Consider the following 22855-nt stretch of genomic DNA (forward strand, 5'->3'; position numbering starts at 1 on the left):
TTATCAACGAATGCCTCTAAAGTAACATTCTCACATGGTCAGGAAAGTACAACTCTCGAATAGGAGTACTTGCTATGGGACAAAGGCTTGCTAAAGATCTATCATCTCGCTATTTGCTTCACGAGCAAAAAAAAAAAGTAATAGAGCATCTTCCATGCGTGTACTGCCATTATATCGACGATTGTTTCATTGTAGCAGCAATGTAATCCGAAATGGACGAAAGTTTTGGAATCTCGAATGAACGATTACAGTGCATTAACTGTACACGAGAACAACCGGAGGATAGTTGGTTGCTTCAGTTAAATGCCAAATCAAACTCTCAAATGGGATTACAAGAGAACGCTATCCAGACGGCCGCACTTACGGATGCACAGTGTGTTGATATCATTCGAAAAAGGGACAATCCATGTACGCTATGGCCCACTAACTCGTTCGTCTATTTTCCAGTTTGGAGTTCTTGCGCAATGCTGTTGGAACGATATCGAAGTTACTCAAGAAAGGAGTTTGATGGAACATGCGTAATATCAGAAATCTCGAGCTATTTCCAGGCCATTGACAAACACGAGATTTTGAAACGTCAGGTCACAAATAAAGTTTCACCAAAATCTTGCTGACCAAACAAGGAAATAGCCTCGAAATATTCCACTGTGCAAAGCGTGATACGATTCTGAGAAGTTCAGCACCCCATCGGATGTACTGCACCATAGTGAGAATGAAGTTCTTGTAGAAATAGGACACCGTATTTGTCATCATTACTTTCTCAGCGATCCCAGTTGACCAGGTTTGTGCGGAAAAACCTTGGCATTTTCGTTTAAAAATTATAGCGTAGGGTTTCCTTAAATTTTCAAACAATTAATTTAACTTAAAACTTATTCAAATCAAATCTTTCTTCGTGAATAACCGTTTGACGTTGAGTTGACCTTGTTATGATCACACAGAATCCGTCTGTCACATGGCTATAAAACCGCATCAAGTTTCGGACTAAAACAAATGAAAAATAAATATATGATCACAATAAATAATTGTTTGAAAGTCACAGTACTAGATTGAACATCCCGTTAAAAATCAGTCTACATGAAAAGGCACTTGAAAAAGAACAGAATACAACAAAAAAGAAAGTCCTTTCTAAAAAAAAAACAGTAAAATCAGTTATTTAAGACAATGGAAAGGGAAACAATCAAGCTAGAAATTTTAGCGTGTATTGCCTGTTTGAGACAAATTAGTGTAGGAAGGAGTTCTGTGCATGGGTCAAACTCGCACTGTTATCAGATGGTTCGGTTACCAGCGACGTGCACTTCCCCAAGCACCACCTACGACATGCGACGGTGCTGCAGCGCCCATATCTGGGAAATGTTCCGAACTTCCAATGTCCAGCTGCCACGGAGCGTTGCTGATCTGTACTGGCTTGTTAACTTTTGGTGGCTCTTGCACGCGAGTGGAAATATACTGATTCTGAAATGAATAGGCACTTCGACCAATCGACATTCCACTAGCAGATGATAGAGAATAATTAGTTTTATCATCGTTCAAACTTCTATAAGCATTCATTGTTACCTTGAAAGCATCGTTAACCAGAAGGAAGCTAGGTTTAAAAACTAACTCTATCAACATGGTCGACCAAATACTCCTCCTCTTCAGCTCGTAGATGATCAATGCAATCGTACACAGCATCTTCACTTTTTCCAGCAATAATCACGAGATTAGGGTCAGCTGCATCACGAGGGAATCGAATCTCCACACCATAATCTTCCATGAGCTACAGGCAAGGCAAACATTATGTGGGCTCTGATAAAGGGCAGCGCCAAATGACTCACTTTCTTGAGGTTTTTACCACGCGTACCAATCATGCGAGGGTGGAACCCTGCATCAATAGATACTTCCTGAGTGAACATAGAACGAATCTCCTCAATCATATCATCGATTTCTGCAGCACAAGCACGCGCTGCTGCCTCATATCCTTAAAATTACAGGGACATGTTCAGGTGTATTATTGCAACTCTTGCAGAATGTACATCAGAGTATGTCAGACGATCAAATATTATTAAGTCCTGTTACAAATCAATGTGGTAAAACCTGTTACTTCCCTTGAACTTGTTTCTACATCCAACATACCTTCACTTATATTGCTACTCCAGAAGATTTCCAAATCCCAACATCCTTCACACGTTTATGTAAGCCTTTTTTGTTACTCTATCTTAAGCATGGTTCCAAATATGGAAGCGTTAAAAAAAGAAATAGATATTGAAACTTGAAAGTTTCAAAAAACTTCCTCTGAAACTGGTTAGATGAAATCTTTGCCCTGTGATGTGTAATACTCAACGCAGCAATTTTTCCGAAACCAATCTTAGAACTTGACTTGATAAGTACTTGGTCGCCAAGCATTCTTTATGACAGACAGCTAAGCAAGAGCGCGTTATTTTGACACCATAATGAAAGCTAAAGGTGAAATCTTGCGAACATCAAAATCCATCAAGGATGAGGAAGACTTAATCAACTTTAATCGTCTTTATTGGCAGTTACAGGTTACGAGAATCCACAAAACCTGCAGATGAGGACTGCTCATTTTAGCACATAAAAGTAAAAAGATCTGAATAATTTGAATGGAAAGTTACTATGTCTCTGTTGTCTCCGTGGTTGCTTTTCAAGCGAACGCATAATTCTTGTATGCTTCAACACTACGAAAGAAGAAAAAAAAGCGGACACGAATGCACCAATTTTGAGTAAAATAATTGCATAAAATTACATTATTCCTTGCCTCGTCACAATTTAGCACTTTCGTATCTTAAAACAATTCTTTAGACTCTTTCAGTGTCTTTTAGTAGAAGGCTCTAAACAGCTACGTGACAGCATATCTGCTGCAATATTTGGTACATTGCACCGCATCTTGAGATTCGAAAAGACATTAAGTTGGGGTCGAATGTACCCAAAAGGGTGAGAACCTTCGAGTGGAAAGGATAGAGAGGAGGTGGTGTGATAAAGGTTGGAAAGAATGCGTGCTGCGGCAGACCACCGGTTGAACAATATCGTGAGCTCAGTTACATAGCGCAGACGGTCGATCTTCTTTCATTTGTAGTACCGAACACTTGCTCCTGCACTGTTTTTTTTTTTTTTTGACTGGAATTGATAATAATGGGAACAGATGGAATGTGACATGTGACACAGGATATGGCAAGTACTGGCCGTTTCTTCAAGCAAACTTTCTCTATCAGTTTGCTTGGCTGCCATATTTGAATTGAAAGTTTCTTTGTTTCTGTAAATGACATCCATAGTTTTTGTTTTAATTTCATGTAGGGTTAAGACAGGAAAAAGGAAATAATACTTCTTTCGCCCTCAATCAAGAGGAACGACTACAAGAGCAGCTTGAGAATTTTGTGTGCAAAAACGATAGAACGAATGGGTGAAAAGCTGCATGTATCAACTTTTTGCCGTTAAGACTCGAATTCTATCACAGAAGAATTAATGAGTTGGCTGAGTGAGGAGATGTTGTAAAAAGTACTGCAGAATACATAACCAATTATTGACTCAACAATGTTGGTTTTTTTTTTTTTTTTTTTTGTTGAAAAACCTCATTGTTCACAAGGCCAATAAGGCTTTTTCGAGCTTCTTGTAGATCACAGCTTCTAACTTTTTCCCTGGTTAATTAGCCTTGCGCCGGTATACCATAGTAAGAGGTTCAGCTGTGACTGCAAAATCGATGGTTCGAAACTGTGCTACAGTCATTCAAGTCCTTTATCCCTCCGGGATCGATAAATTGGCACCATATTTGTCTGCCTTTATACAAAGTTTAAATTGACCCCTCGGCTGCCCCCTAAGTCATAGTATTTCTGCACATGCATTCATAAATATCGCACATATATGAATGGAAATCGAACGCAGAGGCGCATCCCAAGCAGAGTGGTTAACGCCAAATACTTCATCCTTCAAATCCTTCATAAAGTTGTTTCTTTTTTTCTTTTTTCGAGTCTGGGATTTTGTCACCAAGTAGTTGCCAAGATGTAGTTCACATGTATCACGGTGAAAAATCGCAACTCCTACCTCCTCAATCGCAAGTCGACGGATGTAAGACATCAGGACCATCGTTTTCCACGACGAATGCGAATACGTTCGAGAAAAAGACTTACGCGCCTTCACAAAACAAGAGAACATGTCGTTCTAGACTAATAGAATCTTTTGCTAACTTGCCTGTAGCTTTCCTAAAAGCAACGTTCATGGAAGTTTTTATCTTGACAATTGGGATCAACATTTCCTTTCATACCTACTTGTGAAAAGACCCCAATCTCGAAAATCTTCCCAAACCTCTAATAATAAAAACAAGCAATAATATGAAATAATCTGTGCGAATGCTCTTGCTCGAACCAAACTATTAAAGTTTACACCAGGGTAAGCTGCACTCCTGCTTTCGAGTTTAAATGAAGGTCATCGCAATGTAAAATCGACGGCCGAAGTAAGACAAATAAATTCAATTTAGGAATTGTGATACAACTCTGCTTAAAGGCAGCATGCCACGAATCTGACGTGGTGAGGGAATCCGCCCGAAAAACTAGCGATGGAGTTGTAGATTGCGGGGTCCGGGCTGGTTCAGCCCTTCCAATCGTTGTAGAAAACGGCGTCGGAGACGACGTCTTTTACGACCATTTAATTTCCAACGCTCTTGTGCGTGCGTCACGTCTTCTCACCGGCCTATTCAAGTAGAACTAATGAATAGCTTTTTTTTGAGGAGACCGGAATGCGTGCATAGAGGAGTGTTCTAAGGTAACTCGCAGGAATTAAAGCGGTTTCCACGCGTTTTCTTTTGAACGACGAATAGGAAGAAGTGAGCGAAACCGCCTCTGATCCCACAGTCCACAACCCTACCTCTAGCTTCTCCGCGGATTCTTTATCCACGTCAAATTCGTTTTCTGCTGCCTTTAACTAAACAAAAATAGCGAAAGAAAGTAACTGATCATGCAGAAAAGCTGACTTCTTTTCTTCATTCCTTAGCAGGCTTCATTTCTTTAGCATTCATAGTAGAAATGGTCAAGGAAATGATTTTCTCCAATTTAAAATAACTAATACGTAACTAACTAACACGTCAGTTCGACTTCAAAGATGGCACTGTGAAACTCCACGATTTATACTTCAAACGTATTGTTTAAAAAAAGATACGGAGAGTCTTCTAGAATAATACACCTACTAAGAACTGAGGACGAAGAAGTTACCCTGAATGGTGATCTGATCGGATCTTTCCTCCCCACGAGGCAGGCTGATCTGAACATCATGTTTTGCTCTAAGTGCATTGACCGTAGCACCTTTAGGACCAATGACACGTGTGTGATATTCGGCTGGAACATCGATGACCAGTTGGAAGGAACGAAGTTTCTGGAAAAAGAGTAATCGCAATCGCACCAGAAAAAGAACCGAAAAATGTGAACAATAAGCATACCCTATCTTCAGCTAATGCCTCGAACTCTGCGATCTTTTCGCGGATCTTTTTTAATGCATCTTCAACGTTTTCTGACTGCCCAGTGACAGTGATTTCATCACTTTCGTTATTTTTTGGGATCGAGATATTCACATCACAATCTTGCATTAGCTTACGAACCTAAACATATTTGATTAGTTTGGCTTTTTTTCAGCATCTCTACGTAAAAACAAACCGTTTCGCCACCGCGACCAATGAGGCTACGATGCATATCGATTGGAACATTAATGATTTTCGACACTGGAACCATCAAAAGAAGCTCCTGTTTAGCAGCATCACATTTGGTATCTCGACCAGAGATGGTCACCATATCAGCAGCGTGAGAATCGGCATCTTCTGCGCTTTCTGAAACTTAACCTGTTATCTCCGCTGTATATAATGTGTTCAATGCGTTTATTTTGATACCAAATCTACGCTCAGGGAAACGGATGAGTACTCCATGCTTCGACTGAAGGTCTTGAATCTTTTGACCTCTGTTGACAAGAAGGGCACGATGGAACTGCGATGGAATCTCTACTTGAATCGTCACTTGTTTCTCCTGAACATCTTACTATTATTTAATGCAGTTTTTTTTCAGTCCGTTCGAGACAAATTTCCACTGGTTGTTAGCGAGTCACGCAGCATTTGTACATCTCCAATTGAACCTTGTCCCAGTCACATCTCACAAAAATGATATGACGGAAACAATCGCAATGAGTGGGTACGAGTGAGAATTTGCATAATTAGATTTTTTTGAAATTCTTCAACAATTTTTTCCAGACACAAAGAAAGCAATGAAAGGGAATTGACCTTGCACAAAAAAGTTTTCGTGTCAGCTGAATACAGCCATTACTATGCGTGCACATTCCATGGATATCGACTTTATCAATTACTTTTTTCTTCGCTCTCAATTTCATTCAAATGGAATGCATTACTTTCCAAATGAATGAAATTGAGCAGTCTTACCATCCCCTATTATGTGCAAAACCTTAGATAGAAGTGGCGAAAACTCTGACCAAGCGCGAGCAATGGAAATCTAGAAAAAGAGCATAAAGCATAAACATACCACAGATCTTCTCAGCAATTGGAACAGATTCTTTATAAGAAAAAAAGAACTATACTGAAGAAGAAAGACCTCACTCAGTAGAAGAAGAATGGATAGGTGTAAAATGGAAGATATGTGGAATAGAAGAGAGCTTATACATTAGCCCATTTCAAAACCTACAAAGAGAAGTCATCCTAAAATTCCACGCTGACCACTTTGGTACTTCAATAAGAGAGAACCCGTATTCCCTTTCATTTTCTTTTGCTCTGATTAAAATCGATAATTAAAGGCATTACCCCACGAATTTGATGTGATATGGATGGTCGAAGACTATACGTAATGGTAGATTACAGAAACGGGTGGGATCCCGCTCATTTCTTCGTAATCGCCGTAAAAACGGCATGGAAGATGCGGCTTCGAGCGTTCCGGAGCGCTATTTTCTACAAAGAGTTCTATTGGGGCGCGTAAGCTTTCTGTGCACGCGCCACATCTTCGGACGTTTTTACGGCAACAAGGAAGAAATGGACGAAATCAACCTCTTCCCCACTATCTACGACCCCGTATAGGCATAACCCACCTGAAATACGTACCACCCCAGATTCGTGGTTTGATGCCTTTAATAGTGGATAAAATCAGTTGGAATTCAATTCATCAAGGTTCTTCCAATTAAAGAAAATCGTATGTATGGTAAGTACTGTAAAAGACAAAAATTGACAAAAAACCGCAAGAAAAAGCACACAAAATTTCAGACAAGACATTTATTACGTCCTCAGCCACTAATGCGACATTATTTCCTGCACCATATTCCTTCTGAAAAGTTACGGTTAATTCATTAAAAACACTTCCAGGTTGATTTTGGGATCAAGAACAAAACAGCGGATGTCATTACCAAGCAAATTCCAAAGAAATATAGAAGATCTTGACCCAAAGGTGCAACTGCATCTTTGGGTTGTGAATGATGCTATGTTCATTATCAGGCTTTCAAATAACTACTACTGCCAAAGCTTAGTCAGATTCTGAGCGATACGGCTCCTGCGGGTACTAAAACATCACTACAGCGCAAAGTAGATGTAGAAATCGTGATCAAAACTACTAAAAATTTATACTAAGTCTAGTTAATTTTTTTTTTTTTTTTTTGGAAAAAGAAAGCTCTACTTTTCCTAATAAAGGAGAAAACTGTGCAAAGAACTGTTAGAGGCCTAATGTCATCATAATGGTTCTTTTTTTTCAACTTTACGTCTTTCTTCTATTTGCTTCTTTCCTAGCAGGGATCAGTCTAATGCCTTCTATTGCGTAGTTCCTTTGATTGAACCTTCTCTGCACTGTTGTTATTCCCCTTTACTTCTTTATCTGTCTATAATATTATTGTTTCCTTTTCTATTCACCGGATGAGCGGGGTGAGCTAATATACCCGCTTGCCGAACTGCCGGTGTTGTACTTATTAATTCTGTTATGAGGGCATCTTGCTGGCTGATGTGATTGGAAGCCACTAATTTTTATAGCCTCCCTATATTTTCTTATTTTCCAAGAATCTTAATTCCTCTGTCGAGTTTATGTGCTTTTTGAAATTACTAAATCGTCCCTTGCTTACTGTTCGCGTGACTTATCCCTGCTTATTCTCATTCTACTCCTTCCTCCTTGCTGGATTTTCTATTGTTTATTTGTATTCATTCCCCGCCTCTTACTCTGGGCACGCCTTTGAACGGAATAAATAAATAAATAAATAAATAAATAAATAAATAAATAATGAACATACAATGCATCCCCTAACTGAAACTCTCAACCTGCTACGCCTATTTTGATATTTTGCGCTATTTCGAAATAAAATTCGCAAAGATTCAATAAAAAAGGTAATACAGTTGCACTGCGCATTAAGTGGTAGTTGGAAAGGATGCAGTGATTGACAACACGTGGAAGTCACTCCTTCGAACATGGATCAAATATGCGGAAATCATAACGTAACTCTTTCCGCTACAATAAGCAGCCGCCCTTTTTACCAAGCTGTCTCTTAGCGTCATATCATTTCTGTGATAAACCCAACCGCGATTCGCCATCATCTACCCGCTCACCAGTACTGGGAGGGTATCAGCGTGTGTCGGGCATTAATCAATCCATTTGGGATGCGCCACCACATTCACTTCAATTCAGCATCGTTTGAGGTTTACGAACGTGAAAAATTTCTCGGGGTTGATAAATTGGTGCCAGACTTGTATGAATAAAAAACACTGACTTTACACATCGGCTAACCTTCTTCCACCCCCTCTAAAGTTTATAGGCTAGTTACACGTTACCCAATCTCGACCGCAATCGCTGGCACCACCGCGCCGCCTCAAGTGCGGCCACTACGCAACTGCACCGTGTTTTAAGTCGTTTTGACCCTACTATATTCAGTGTTCTATCACCTTGTGTTTTAGCGCAAATGTAATATAAGAGAAAGGGAAAAATGTGGAGAACGTTCAAGAACTTTCTTAGTAGTTGAAAAACTTACAATGTCTTCAACAATCTCCTCTATGCGAGCCTTAGCAGATTCGACACATTGCTTGGAACCTTTGATGTGGACCGTAGTGGAATCAGAACCCATCTATACAAACACGATTTACATATCAGAAAAAAGTAGAAAATGAAAAAACCTAACAAACCTTGGGAAAAGATATTACTACACCGCCATTTTGCTCCTGAATTTCACGAAGAACAGCAGCACTTCGCATCACAAAGTGTCGGTGGTGCTTAGTGTCAACATCGATCTGTGAAGATTGAAACATCGCCTAACACATCAGCAAACATGTTAATTTGTAGACAACGTACAGTGCTTTCCACAGTTTCATTGAGTTGCCTGATATTTTCTTGCAGCTCCTTTTTCACCTTAACAACATCTTCTTTCTTACCAAGAAGGTGAATTGTTTCCTTGTCAGTATCGGTTTCCCTCGGAAACATTACTCTCACATCATAACTCTCTCGCATCTGTGGGAAAAAAACAACGGTCAAATATACGAAAATAATAAATAGGTAGTGAGACGATAAGATTTAAAACTACACGAAGATTATCTATCCCAGAACAAAAATTAGCAAACACACTTTGTTGATTTTTGAACCTCCCTTTCCGATAAGGAACCGGTGGAATTCAGGCTTAGCGATTACAACGTCTTCGTGCAGATTGACTTCTTTATCTTTAGCGAGGTCTGTGAGTAACTTTTGAGCTTTCTCTACATCACCTTTTGGTCCACGGATCGTAACCTTAAAAATAGTCAGGAATATTTTTTGAGAGGAAAGCAACCTACAAATATGATTGTTTGCCTTAGTGCTGTCACTTTTTTCTGCAGGGAACCTGATATGTACTCCTCCACACTCTTCTTCAATATCAGAAATAAGCCGGCGTCCATTTCCAAGCAGACGAGCCTGCACCTTCACTGGGATGTCAACTTCGACAGTAATAATACTTGCCTACGAAAAATATACAGGGAATTAGGAAACCCAATGTCATCAATTTTTCTTAACCTTACAAGTTCGTTCTGGATTTTGTTCAGCTGATCTATGGCCTTCTCAACATTGACTTTTCTTCCAGTAACAGTGATACGCTCCTCACCGGAATCGCCCTTGAAATAAGAAAATTCAAAGAAATATACACAGAAAAGGAGCGCATTACTTCAAAGTTCACCAATAAACCCACACAATTATCAAGAAAAGACAAGGGAAAATTGGATATGGAAACAGTATCTAATGATATCTTTGTTCTACTAATAATAAAAATTCTATTCTCTATATCTTATCCCGATATTCTATCCTCCACTCTTCAGGGAAAAGAGTGATTTTTATAAAGCCAGAGGGATAAAAGCAACACTAGCATAACCAATTCCAAATTCTCTGTGCGTATATGGAGATAGACTCAGTCAACTAGACAAATATAACACTTTTCTCACTTCTGGTAAGTCGATACGTGTCTGTGTCTCTTCCCGAATTTTTTTGATGGTTGCGCCTCCTTTTCCTATTATGTGCTTGTGGAACTCTTTGAATATGGGAACGATCTGTTGATAATTGCTCTCAGCCTAAATACCAGTTGCCACTTTATTGGTCCTCCAGCTCCTCGTAAAAAACAAAATTTACATACTAGTTCTTTTGCTAAAGATTGAAGCTGCTTGTACACCTTATCAACTTCGCTTTTGTCACCACGAATATTGATGACGTCTGACTTCTTGTTGACATCAGGGAACGATAAAACCTTTAAAAAGTGAACACAAATCTTCTGAGTAAATCAAAAGTTTGCAAAAATAACAACAGAGAATATTATAAAGACTTACAACATTGGGATGGGCATCGCGAATCTTTCCGATATTTTCACCTTTTGCGCCAATGATCAACTTATGCAAACGCTGTTCAATGATGATGTCTCGGGACTTTTCGTTCTCCTAAAGAAAAATCTCCGACTTCACTAGATTTTTTTCTAGCAATGCACAACGTACAATCTTTGAAACAATTGCACAGATCTCCTCAACCGCTTTCTTCACACCTTCTTTCTTCCCTTCGACGATTATTTCGTCCGAATTCGTTTGTTCATTTGGGATCGAAATCTGCACACCAGTTTCATCCTTGATCTTAGAGACTACAAAACGTGGTCTACAGGGACGAACAAAGAACAAACGGAAAACTTACTTAGCGTCCCTCCTCTTCCGATCACATGTCTGTGAAGGCTTGGATGCACTTTCACTTTCTCGATAGACATTTCCGTTTGAAGACGGGCAACTTCTGCTGACAGAACAGAGAGAGCTGCCTGGAACAAATCGCAAATCGATCCAACTGGACTACTTGACAGAAAACGACAAAAAACCTCTACTTACCTTTACTTCTTCTGGTGCACCTTCCAAAAATATAGTACCAGCATCTTCGAAATCAATCTGCACCTTGCCACGGTTTGGAATGAGACTCTATATTTGAAAACTATAAATCATAACACATATGGAAATCACAAAAAAGCAGAGGAGAGACGCTTGTAATGAATCTACTCAGTATAAGTAGTAGTATATTAATGTGAAAAACCAATACGTACTTACGAATAACAAGCCCGATGTGCTTTTAATTTTTTTTTACATTCACATTAACGCCGGGGCGTGTGTGGCGTAGTCGGTTAGAGGTCTGTTCTAGCCACATCGTCGATGTGGCTAGAACAGACCTCTAACCTCCGAAACCGCCCTAGTGCAAACCAAACCTTTCATCTCTCCGGAGTCGATAAATTGGTGCCAGACTTGTCTGGACGATAAAAACATTGACTTGATTATCGGCTGGCCCCGCAAGGTTTTGAAACGCGTGTTGGCCTATACAATGAGGGGCAGGCTGGCCCCTCATTGTACAGGCCAACATGCGTTTCAAAACCTCAATGATTACGAATTGCTGTAAAAAGCATTGGCGCATCTCAAGTGGACTGATACGCCTGTGACTGTACCCTTTGTCCTATTAAGTAATCACATCACAAAAGTCCATTAGTTTTTAAAGTAAAGCTTTTTTTTGGAAAGCTTGAAAGTTTCTTCTCCTCCTGACATAAAACTTTATGACATACCACGTTCTTAATCCTACCATCTGGATCAAAATACCTAAATCCCCAATGATTGCGCACACGCCACAGGTAATGCTAAGGCTGTTCATGAAAAAAAAAATTTGGATTGCTCAGTGTCGAACTAGCTGAATGAATTTAAGAGCGAAAGTCACATGGGTATATTTCATTCGAAACGACCTGAAGCTCAGTGCAGTTGCGTAATACCTCGACTCCAATAGAGCTTCAGGTCGTTTTGACCCGACTGCACACATATGACCTAGTGAATGCCATATTCAGCCGAAACCCCTACGGTCAAGGATCCAGCTTTTTCATGAGTCTAAAGAGAAAATGGAATGGAAAACACTAGAAAATCGATACGACCGACACTTGCTGTAGTGGACTTCCGTCGCCATATTTACACCTTTGGTTAGGAGAAGAGAGGCCGCACAGACGGAAACGAAAAAAAAAAACAGCGTATGAACCACTTTGGTTATTACGAGGTACGCTAGAACGCTCCTCTATACATACGTTCGGGTCTCTTTAGCAGGCCTCCTCATTGGTTTTACTTGAATAGGCTTGTGAGAAGACATCACTGATGCTCGACCGCTCGCACATGGATGCGGCGCGTGCAGAAGGGCGCGTCGCAACTGAAATCGTCTTTAAAAACGTAGTCTTTCACGCTCTTTCTTACGTCGATCAGGAAGAGATGAACGGAACCACCCCTGGTACTGCAATCTACAACCCCATCTCTAGATTTTCCCTCGGATTCCTACACCGCGTCAGATTCGTGGTATGCTGCATTTAAAGGGAGTTTATTATCGATTTCGGGATTTTGGCAGGAAGGCAGAAAGGATCAATTAGAAGGAACACATCTGTTCTCACAAAATATAAGAAAAAACACAAAGATTGCTTTCTGGACGTTTAAAATCTAGTTCTCTAATGTTCTACTGCGAGTTTGCAAAAGATCAATTACGTTATCTTAACCTCTCACAACTGCAAAACTGCTGCTAAAGTGGTAGGTTCCAGAAATAAGCTAAATTTCTGCCTCTGTCCGGCCGTCAAACTAGCAACCTTGTACCTTACAGAATTACATAATGGTTTTGACACAGAGGCCCACGGCTATGAAACATCCCATTTACCTTTTGCAAAATGCACACGAAGTTATTGCGCCTTCATTTCGATGCCGCAGGACCAGTCTCACCCCATATTATAGCTATCTAGCGCTGGCGTGCAAATCCGAGGCCGGTGGACCCGTCGCACCCTCTTCTATAGGTATCTGGAGCCGGCGCACCAATCCGACGCCGTTGGACTCGTCGCACCCCATTTTATGGATGTTTGGCACCGGCGCAATAACTCGACGCCGGTGGACCCGTCGCACTCCCTTTTCGAATTTCGTGAGACACACACACACGTGACAGAATAAGCCCGTTATTATGTATAATAATCATGATTTTTAAGAAATAGAGCTAGCCAGAGGAAACTTGGTATTGGGTGCTAAGATGCAGTAGGAGACAGACTTCATTTCTTATTGCTTATTATTGCTCCCAAACTCCTTCATTACAACCAATAAAATGTATTACGTACTCTACGGAAAAGCAAGAGCCACTAACGGTATTTGAAGGCGCAATGTGAAGTGTAGCTTTTTTTTATGCACCGGTCATAGATCAATATCCGACAAAAGTGGGAATTTTGCATTTAGTGTACGAGAGTTAAAAGAGTACATTTCTCATCCAACAGTGACGAATTTCTTACTCTCAGTCGAAAAAGCAATTTTAATGCTGTTACTGAGCGAAAAAAAAGACATCTATAGGCGCAATTAGGCTTAAAATTAGCGCAAAGTAGGCTCCACGAATTTCTGAATATCGACGCTCAAAGTGAATTTCATACAATAAAGCTGCGATCTGTAAATAGAGATTTCTTTTATATTTTTACAAAGTTTGGTCCCTCTGGCTTTCCTAGTCTTTTTGAAACCTAGTTGAGAAAAATCGAAAATTTTGCCTCAAATTTTCGAGTTTTTCTCAACTAGCGTTTGAGAGAACCAGAACGTCTACATAGAGCGAAATTCGCAGTTGAGGGTTTCCCTTGATGTTCTATCAAAATATGGCATCGAATTTTTCAAGGGCGCTACCGTAATCTCCGAAAAAAGCGAAATCTCAGATTTTCGGCAACGCGTCAAAATCTGTATGACTTCAAACAAAGTCCAATAACTCAGCTCGTAGTTTATGAAGACATTTCTGTTTCAAGTATGTTATAGAGGAAGACTTTGCTATCACATTTCGTTTTTACTTTTCTGCAGTTAGTTTCCGTTCTCTCAAAAGCTAGTTGAGAAAAAGTTGAGAAAATGCCAAATTTCTCGACTTTTTTCTAAACTAACTTTCAAAAAAATCACAGAGCCGCTATAAAAGATATTCTAACCATTTTATAGCGCAAACTTTCCTTTACAGAAAGCAGCCACCTTTGTCTTCCTCCCCCTCTTCTGTAGTCCGTTATTCATATTTATTTCAAGCTACTAAAATCCGAACAGTCCAGCAGTAATTTCCAATCAGGGGCTAGTTCCCTAAAATCCCTAAAATTACCTCCAAGTAACAACTATTTGCGGTGAAGGATGCTTTAAACACAATTTCAAGAAAATTGCTGGTGAAATATTCTTCTCAGCAATTTCTTCTTGGAAGTAGAAAATAGTGAAAAAATGTTTTAAGAATGCTGTTTCGGTATTAGTTGTTTTTCAGTTTTGAAAAAATGGAAAAATACCGGCGGATCGAACTCTCAACTGTTCTTTCTCATTGTCGATGAGTAAAATCGTGATAGTGGTTTTACAATGTTTTATCTGTTCTACTCACTAGCACTATTTTACATTAATATCCATTCTATTAGTATTTAGTAATATTTAATATATTATATTATTTTTGACTTATTATCAAACGTCCAATCTGCTTCTTTAATTCTGTTTATTTTAACTACTTTTTCATTGCTATGAGCGGCTATACTAGAAAGAACGAGATGAGGGGGTCGTTTTCAGGAGGGTTTCTTTTTCCCAACTACACGCTTGACCCTGTCTGTGATTGTTGAAATAACTATTTAATATTATTTACTAGGAGTTTTTATGTGAAAGTTTCGCGTTTTTACAGCACACATCAACTTCATCTAATCACAAAAAATAAAAATAAAAATAAGTAATAAACAAATGACAAATAGACAATAGTGACTAACAAATAAAATAAAAATTAGGCAAATAACTGAATTTCATGTATCTGGAATCCCACAGTTGAGCAACGAGATTAAGAAAGTAATAAATTTAATAACTCCAGAAATACTCTCGTATGAGTAGGACTCACCTGCAGTGTTGATCCTTTTGGACCAATAATGTGTTTGTGAAGCCACGTAGGAGCCGGAATCTGCTGAGTGATGACAGAACTTGCTCGCTGATAGACAAGAGCAAGAGCTTCACCAAGTTTGCTTGGGTCGCCCCGCAGAGTGATTGTGTCGGAATTCTCATCCTCGTTGGGAACCTTAGAAGGGATATAAAGAAAGAAGGATATTAAGCAACAAGTGAAACCTGAAAAGTTCTACCTCCACAGAAACTCCAGTTTCTCTGAGAATGGTATGGAGACCGCTACGCTGCTGACCGATTATGTATCGGTGTTGAGCTCTTGCAACAGTGCACGTCACAGATTTCGTTGTCGCTTGCTAGAATTTGCATAGTTACCACTTTAGTCTTGCCTATCAGAGCACACGAGCACAACAAGTAACACTTATTTCAGATGATAAGAAGGCAGAAAGCACACCTTGTCGGAGATAATTCCACGAATTACAGCTGTTGCTTTATGTACACCTTCTTTTTCTCCTGTTATAACGATTACCTAAATTTTTGCAATGCCACACAGGGAAACTAAAACTTTGCGTGGAATGTAAGAACCATTACCTCATTGTTAGCTTGGCTTGGCGGTATATTAATTTTGGCACCAGTTTCGAGAGTGAGCTTGTCGTAAGTTTCATTGAAAGGTCCACGGATGAAGGGATAGAAGATACGAGGGCATACGATATGCTCGGTAGCCAGCTTCGACTGAAAAATGCACTTCGACTTAGAAACAACGAGTAAATGAAAAAAGAGTAAAAAGGTTTGAGTGAGCAACGCAGAATCTTACTAGAGCGGTTTGTTGGAAAAATAGTTCATTAAGTGCATTGCAAACTATTTCACGATGTGTTTCCAACGAATCGTAGAATACATATAAGGCCGGAAATCGGACGGACCAATCTTTGAACACAAACAGTTTTAGACAGGCGTAGGTTATAGGTGCATACATTAATCCGTGCATTGTTCACGCCGATTTTATTGACTTAAACGGACTTTTGAAAAAGAAGCAATAAAATCTCGTCAACTGGGTTTTTGGTACAGGCTGATCATGAATATGATGTCTTATCCACCCGGAAACAATGATTTGTTGATTTTTATGTATTCCCCATCCAGCTATTATGAATCACCTTCGCAGCTTTCGTGAACGACGCTATAAATGTTTTTAATGGATATACAAATCTGATCGTTACCTGCACGTGATGGCCCTTCTTTCATTAAACGCAATCTGAGTATACACATTGGGAGCGTAAGAGCAGTAGAACTTGTATTGCTACATGGTAAAAGTTTCTCAAATTTTGCAAAAGTCAAAAGTCAGCTCTGATAAGTCAAATGTCAGAGAGGAGCATATGTTCGGCGGCAAACATCATTCTCGAAACGTTGAATTGCCGTTCGATGTCAAGTAAACAACAAGTAGCTTTGTTTAGACTACTGCAATATCAATATGTACCGTTTGCTGCATTGCTTGATGGGTCCATCATCAGTTTTGTTAACTACATCATCTACTTCGGTGATGTTGATAAAAGAAAGTAGGAGGCTACGCAACAGTTGTGAATGATGACTACAATACTAGAGGCGAAGGACAACAGTCCGATGTGCTTGGAAAACGGTATTATCTCGCAAAGCAAACATCGACAACGGAAATTGTCTGGGAAAGCTTTCCCAGCAGACAAACCTTGTCATTGCTTTCACGTTCGAGGGGAATCATCGACGCCGTCGGCTTACGTGGTAGGTGACAACTCCTTTAACACCAGAAGAGCAGCGCAATCGAAAGATGCCGACTCCTAAACTTTAGCACGATTGCGCTGTGACAAGGAACATCCCTCTGCCGGATATCCGGGAATCTAGTGCTGTTTGGGCATTGCATTCGATTTTAACCACCAGCTCAGTTCTCACCTTAACGGTGGAGTTTCAGAAAAGGAGTTGTAGAAGTCCACATCACCAAAGGCTCGATCTGACACGTCTAACAGATGAGGAGTGCTGAAAACAGTTCCACGGACGATCAATATTGGATTACGGGCCGAAAGAGGGGACGATGCCGACACTTTCACTAAATGCATTTAGGACGGTGCAAAGAAGACACTGCAGGTTTTACCACCGAGCCTAATACCTTCGCTTTCGCATCTGCGTGGACAAGATCTAGGTAGAATTCTATATGTGCCACCCCAGCTACTGGATTCAGACAGGGGAAACGTCTGAGAAAAAAGTTGTCTTCAGCTGAAACGTGATAATGGATGAACGTCAACAGCGAAGGAGTTTCAAGGCATGGGAAGACAAGAACCCGAGAAAATCCTACACTCTACTAGGGGAGTAAAGCGCCAAGACGAAAAGGCGTTCACTTGTCCTAAACACTGCCAGCGGAGTCGCTGTCGAAAGGCAACAATGCCCACCTTGAGGGAACACTTCAACGCCTTGCTGAACAGGCAAGCACCGTCAGTTTCTGAACTCGTGCACGTCCAAAGACTGACAAACAAAGCGGTCAGATTCAGACGTTCTGGTCTGTACCCAAAAATGAAGAATAGAAAATCCGGCACAGACTACGGAAATAGCGCACAAATGCTGTAATTTCTTCCTGGGATTCGTGAGATGAAGAAGATCATCTATCAATAATGATTAACAAAAGGATATCTCGTGCAGATGAAAATCAGAAACGTTTGTACGCTTAATTAACTGTACGAATGGACGAACGAACTGGGGCGGGTGTAGCGCAGTCGGCAAGAGGTTCCGTTGTCTGCACGATCGATCGGAGGTTCGAATCCGCCCCATTGCTCACCAAGCCTTTCACCCTTCCGGCTTCTATAATTGGTACCAGACTTATCTGGAAGGATACTCCCAAACAAACAAAAAAACACTCGACGGCTCGACACATCGGCTAGCCCCCACAAGTCATTTTACAGGCCACGCACACGTCTGAATCGAAGTGAATGTGGTGGCGCATCCCAAGCGGATTGATTAACGCCAGACACGTTATCCTTTATCGTTTAATTGACTAAACTGCTGCGGTTCGAACGCCAGCTGAATGTACTTCATCGATCGAAGGAGAAACTGGAGTGAAACAAGGTGTTGTCGTGTGACCCTTCTCGTTCAACTTTTTCGTCTATGATATCATGAGAGCGCTTAAGCAGTCTCTCGTTGTTGTCGCTCTAGCACTATCAGCACGTGCCTTGGTCGAAGCATGCCGACGAAGTAGTAATATTGGCCTTAAGCAGCGCAAAGCTGCAGCATATTGTGAATTTATCGAAATTAGCGGTAGCCTAAGGGCTGTGACTCCGAATAGACAAACGCAAGCAGATGCGCATCTCCTTGAGAACCCCAACAGGAATCAGAATGAACGGAAAATAAGAGCTCTGTTATTTGGGCAGTATGTCGAAAAACTATGGCAATTACGAGAGAGATATTCAGCAAAAATGCGCTGAAGTCAAAACAGGAAGAGCACTATGTGCCCGGGTCAAAGAGAACCTAGACTGGTTTTGCTACATAAGAGCCGAAAGTCCAATCATGAATCGTAAAGAAGATTGCAGAAGTGGACATGGTGCTTCGCTAGATGACATGTGGAAAACACAAACATCTTGTCCGAGCTTCTGAGGTAGCCACAGAAAACCGTTGTCGTTTCTTGGTCATGTTGTAAGATCACTTACTAGTCTTACTTACTTGTTCCTAGTCGTGAAAGAAAGTTCTGGATGGAGGTGGCCAGATAAGATCTGAGGACGCTAGACATTGAAAGGCGGTTCAATCATGACGTAATATTTCGCAGATTAAATTATGTATGGATTATGGATGTATTCTATGTGAGCTCTAGTTGAAAATAGAACAGGATGGGTACCACACATCGCGGTGAAGTTGGGTGCATAAATCAACTCGTAACATTTGTCCACCGTTCGAGTCAACTAAGTCATTCGCTTAAAGGCACCATACCCCGAATTGACAATGCTGGGGCCATTTCAAGCAAAATCATTGGTTTATTTATTTTCCTCTTCCATCTTCCTAGGCCCAATGAACACAAGAAGTACCCCTACTTAATATCCTAACATTTACACAAAATAACTCATTTGTGGACTTGAACTCTTTTTTTTTGCAATCTGCAATCGGCTGTTTCTAGTCGGATCAAAACGACGTGAACCTTTGTGCAGCTGCGTAACCGGCCACTACGCACGGAATGTTGCAGTTGGGATCGAAGGACCCTTGTTAACACCACTTAAACTTTAAGATAACGAAGATCCTATCTCGATTCTAGCCACAAGTTCGACCGCGCCGCTTCGAATGGAGCCACTAAGGCAACTTCACCGAAACCCAAGTCGTTTTGATCCGAAAGTACCTGTATGCAGCTAATAATAAAACTCAACAGGTAATACTGTTATTTACTCGCGCTAATTTATTTGGAATTAGCTGGGAGTATCAATTGTAAATGTTTCTGTAACAATATAGTTTAGTGAGTGAGAAAATGATGTTATGGTGTAACTGTTCGCAAGGACAATGTCACGCTAAAGAATCGTTACTGATAAGATAGCAGAAGAAAGGCGACACTAAAGGAAACCGCCACTGTGGTAGTTTCCCAAGTATAAAATTACGAATAACGTGAAATCTGACCTCTCTTTCAGATACAGACTTTATGTACGCCACAGCCTTTTCAATACCTTCGCGAGGTCCAACGATTTTTATCGTCTCCGAGGGTGTGTCTCTGCTGGGTATTGTGATACGGCAGTTTGTATCAGCTTCTAGCTGGCGTAAAGCAGCACCCTCCTTGCCTTGAAACGATTTAAATTTTGTTACTGTATTGGAGAAACACATAGAAGTCCAAGAATGTGATGCCACGGAACCTATTAACTTCCTATGATGATCTTTTGGGATGTCCAAATCACGACTGGCTTGAGTCTGCAGATCGCGAACAAGGCGTGCGCGAGCGTCCTCAACTTTTGAGCGAAGACCTTTGATGACCACAGTCAAGGCACCATCTTTTGATTCGCTCAGCTCAATTCGCGTACCTGAAAGAGAACCCGAAATATTTAATGAATCTAACAATGGAGTTAACCAGATTGAGATAGCAAAAAATGATTAGAAAGAACCCGTTGCAGCAGCGACCGCCTGACACTTCTTGTGTTCCTCGCTGGTATTTCCCGGGAAACTCTTCACTTTGTTGGCACGTTCGTCAGCAGCCAAGATGAAAGACTGAATTTGATAGATTTGTATTAGCTCTAATAAAATACTAGAAGCACAACAGATTAGAGGCATCACCCTACGAATCTGATGTGGGTGTGATTCCGTCCATTTCTTCCTAATTGCCGTAAAAAGCGCTATTTTCTACAAGTTCGATTGGAGTGCGCCAGTAGTGTGCACACGCCGCATCTTCCGGGTCAATTAGCAAGAAATGGACGGAATCGCCCACCTCTCCATAATCTACGATCCCGTATACGAATACTCCACCTGAAATCCGCACCACCTCAGATTCGTGGGGTGATGCCTTTAAAGTCGAGAACTAAATTTCTTGGTGATATAGTAAATCAAGAATGACCACATCAGAAGAGACTCAACTGCATTTTTGTTTAGAATTTAAAAAAGGCCTAGGTACGAGAACACCACACTTTCCCCTTCAAGAAAGAACCTAATAGGTAGTAAACCGATGTATTATAAGTAAGTTCATAATATATAATATGTGCAAAAACCGAAAAATAGTTGAACACCTCTAAAGTAGATTTCTTACGCATAGCAGCGCATCAACTGACAGCATATATGATCTGGACAGCATAGTCCAACTTTTACGCCTATACTATGTGTTCATGGTAAAGATTGTTTTATTCATTCTCCAGAAACTGCAACTGATGCAGCTCCAATCTGAATTGCAGTTTACAGCAGAATTAGGATTAAAATGTGGAGGGAATTTGATTACAAACTACACGTCATGGCCTGAAACTATCTCATTGCCATGAGCTTGTGTTTATTTTAAAACACAAGCGATCAACATAGAAGTGATTGCAAGAATATATTGAGCTATAACTTCCATATTATTTCCTTTTTTTTCTGCACAACAGCAGGTTTCGCTGAGAATTACCTATGTCTCAACAAAGTAATTATGCTTGGAAAGAAGAATATCTTACGTGGACGATTTGTTTCGTTCCTACAGCCGGGCGAGACCAAGCTCCTAATGGTTTTGCTGCAGCTGGAGCAACTTCAGGTAACTTGGGGAAATCCGTTGAATAATCCATCTGAACAACATCGGCCACTGCCGAAGAAGCTGAAGTTTCACCATCTGAAATGTGATGTGTGAATCGATTTGTCTGTCGTCACCTTGTAGTAAGATAAGATCCTGGCACCACATTTCACCTTGAGACGCTCACAACATTTATCGATCTGAGCAATCGGATACTCAGGAAAGATCGTGGGTGTCCTCATAATCTATTAGTGCCCGTAGTAGTATCGAGAACAATCGAATGCAAGCATATAAAAGATAAAGATTTTTATACTTGGGAGTCAAAAAGGGAATCAGGTAATCTCATGGGACAATAGAAAAAATTCCACTCACAATAACACCCTCAACTTTGAGAGACTAGTACGTGTGTGTCAACGCAGCACAGTAAGTAAGAGGTTCGAATGCTATGACACGGTCGGTTCAAAACCCCCGTAGACCCAACCAAGCCTTTCCTTCCTCGCGGATCGATAAATAGGTACCAGACTTGTCTGGGAGCGTGGAAAAACTGTCTTGATACATCGGCTAGCTACCAGCAAGTGATAAACTATTCTGAATTGAAGTGAGCATGCTGAAACATCCCAAGCGGATTGATTAACGCCAATCACTTTATCCTTTAGCTGCACCTTTAAGGTAACTGCAAATTTTTGAGAAACTAGAGAGGTGTGGAGAGGTCACTTATTCATGTCCGAACTTGCGAGAACTAGCATATATACATATTATATATATATATATATATATATATAATAAAGCTTACAAATCACAGCTAAAGTGGTGGCCTTGACCACTCGTAAAAAAATGTTTTCCTAAGGTATTCTTGCTTTTGGTATCGGATTTAAGAACAGAAATTCAAGACAACACCTCACCATAATTGAAACATCGAGCAAGGTGTAAAGCGCTACAGCAAATTACCCATTCCTCACATTATGACTCTTAGTTACCTTTCAGGTGTTCACAGCCATCAAATAATACGGTACAAGGCAGACTTGTCAATGAAACTTTTGATCTACGAGTGAAAATGCTTACGATGAGCAGTTCCATTGGTTGGATGTCCGTTTTGTTCAAACTCGTGTCCGTTGTGCATCGCTCGTTTTCTGTTAGATGGGCTGTTCCGGGCCGGTTCCGTACGACAAAAAGCAGCAAGGGGTCAGATTGAGCCGGAGGGGACCTATGAACATCAATGTTTACAATTAAAAGCAGCACTTTCGGCATGGAAAACCAAAGAGAGCAAATGAGAGACAAAACCCAAGTATTGATTGATGAAAGAAGAGAGAAATGATGTCACAGCACCGCGGATGTCGCACCAAAGTTCC

The 22855-nt window shown here is 40.6% G+C and overlaps 1 protein-coding gene across 2 annotated transcripts; it reads right to left on the bottom strand.

The window, feature by feature from the left end:
- Positions 1 to 818: 818 nt before the first annotated feature.
- Positions 819 to 22754, bottom strand: RB195_018982 (uncharacterized protein; the record flags this gene model as incomplete). Of its 2 annotated transcripts, XM_064186632.1 has the most annotated exons (30): positions 819 to 835; positions 902 to 956; positions 1315 to 1452; positions 1601 to 1756; positions 1815 to 1957; positions 5199 to 5358; positions 5423 to 5581; positions 5637 to 5806; positions 5867 to 5999; positions 8974 to 9066; positions 9125 to 9229; positions 9291 to 9446; positions 9561 to 9719; positions 9780 to 9926; positions 9986 to 10078; positions 10403 to 10528; positions 10591 to 10701; positions 10781 to 10888; positions 10943 to 11082; positions 11133 to 11250; positions 11318 to 11404; positions 15345 to 15518; positions 15580 to 15696; positions 15795 to 15869; positions 15932 to 16072; positions 19949 to 20106; positions 20179 to 20343; positions 20425 to 20527; positions 21454 to 21605; positions 22569 to 22626. In XM_064186632.1, 30 exons carry the CDS (start codon positions 22624 to 22626, stop codon positions 819 to 821), a joined length of 3717 nt encoding a protein of 1238 aa, XP_064042512.1. The 2 variants fall into 2 exon arrangements, with proteins under 2 accessions (XP_064042512.1, XP_064042513.1); XM_064186631.1 differs by lacking the exons at positions 819 to 835; positions 902 to 956 and having other exon boundaries at positions 1279 to 1452; positions 22484 to 22754.
- Positions 22755 to 22855: the final 101 nt, after the last annotated feature.

This window comes from Necator americanus, chromosome II (genome assembly GCF_031761385.1).
Source record: "Necator americanus strain Aroian chromosome II, whole genome shotgun sequence".
Taxonomy (NCBI): Eukaryota; Metazoa; Nematoda; class Chromadorea; order Rhabditida; family Ancylostomatidae; genus Necator; species Necator americanus.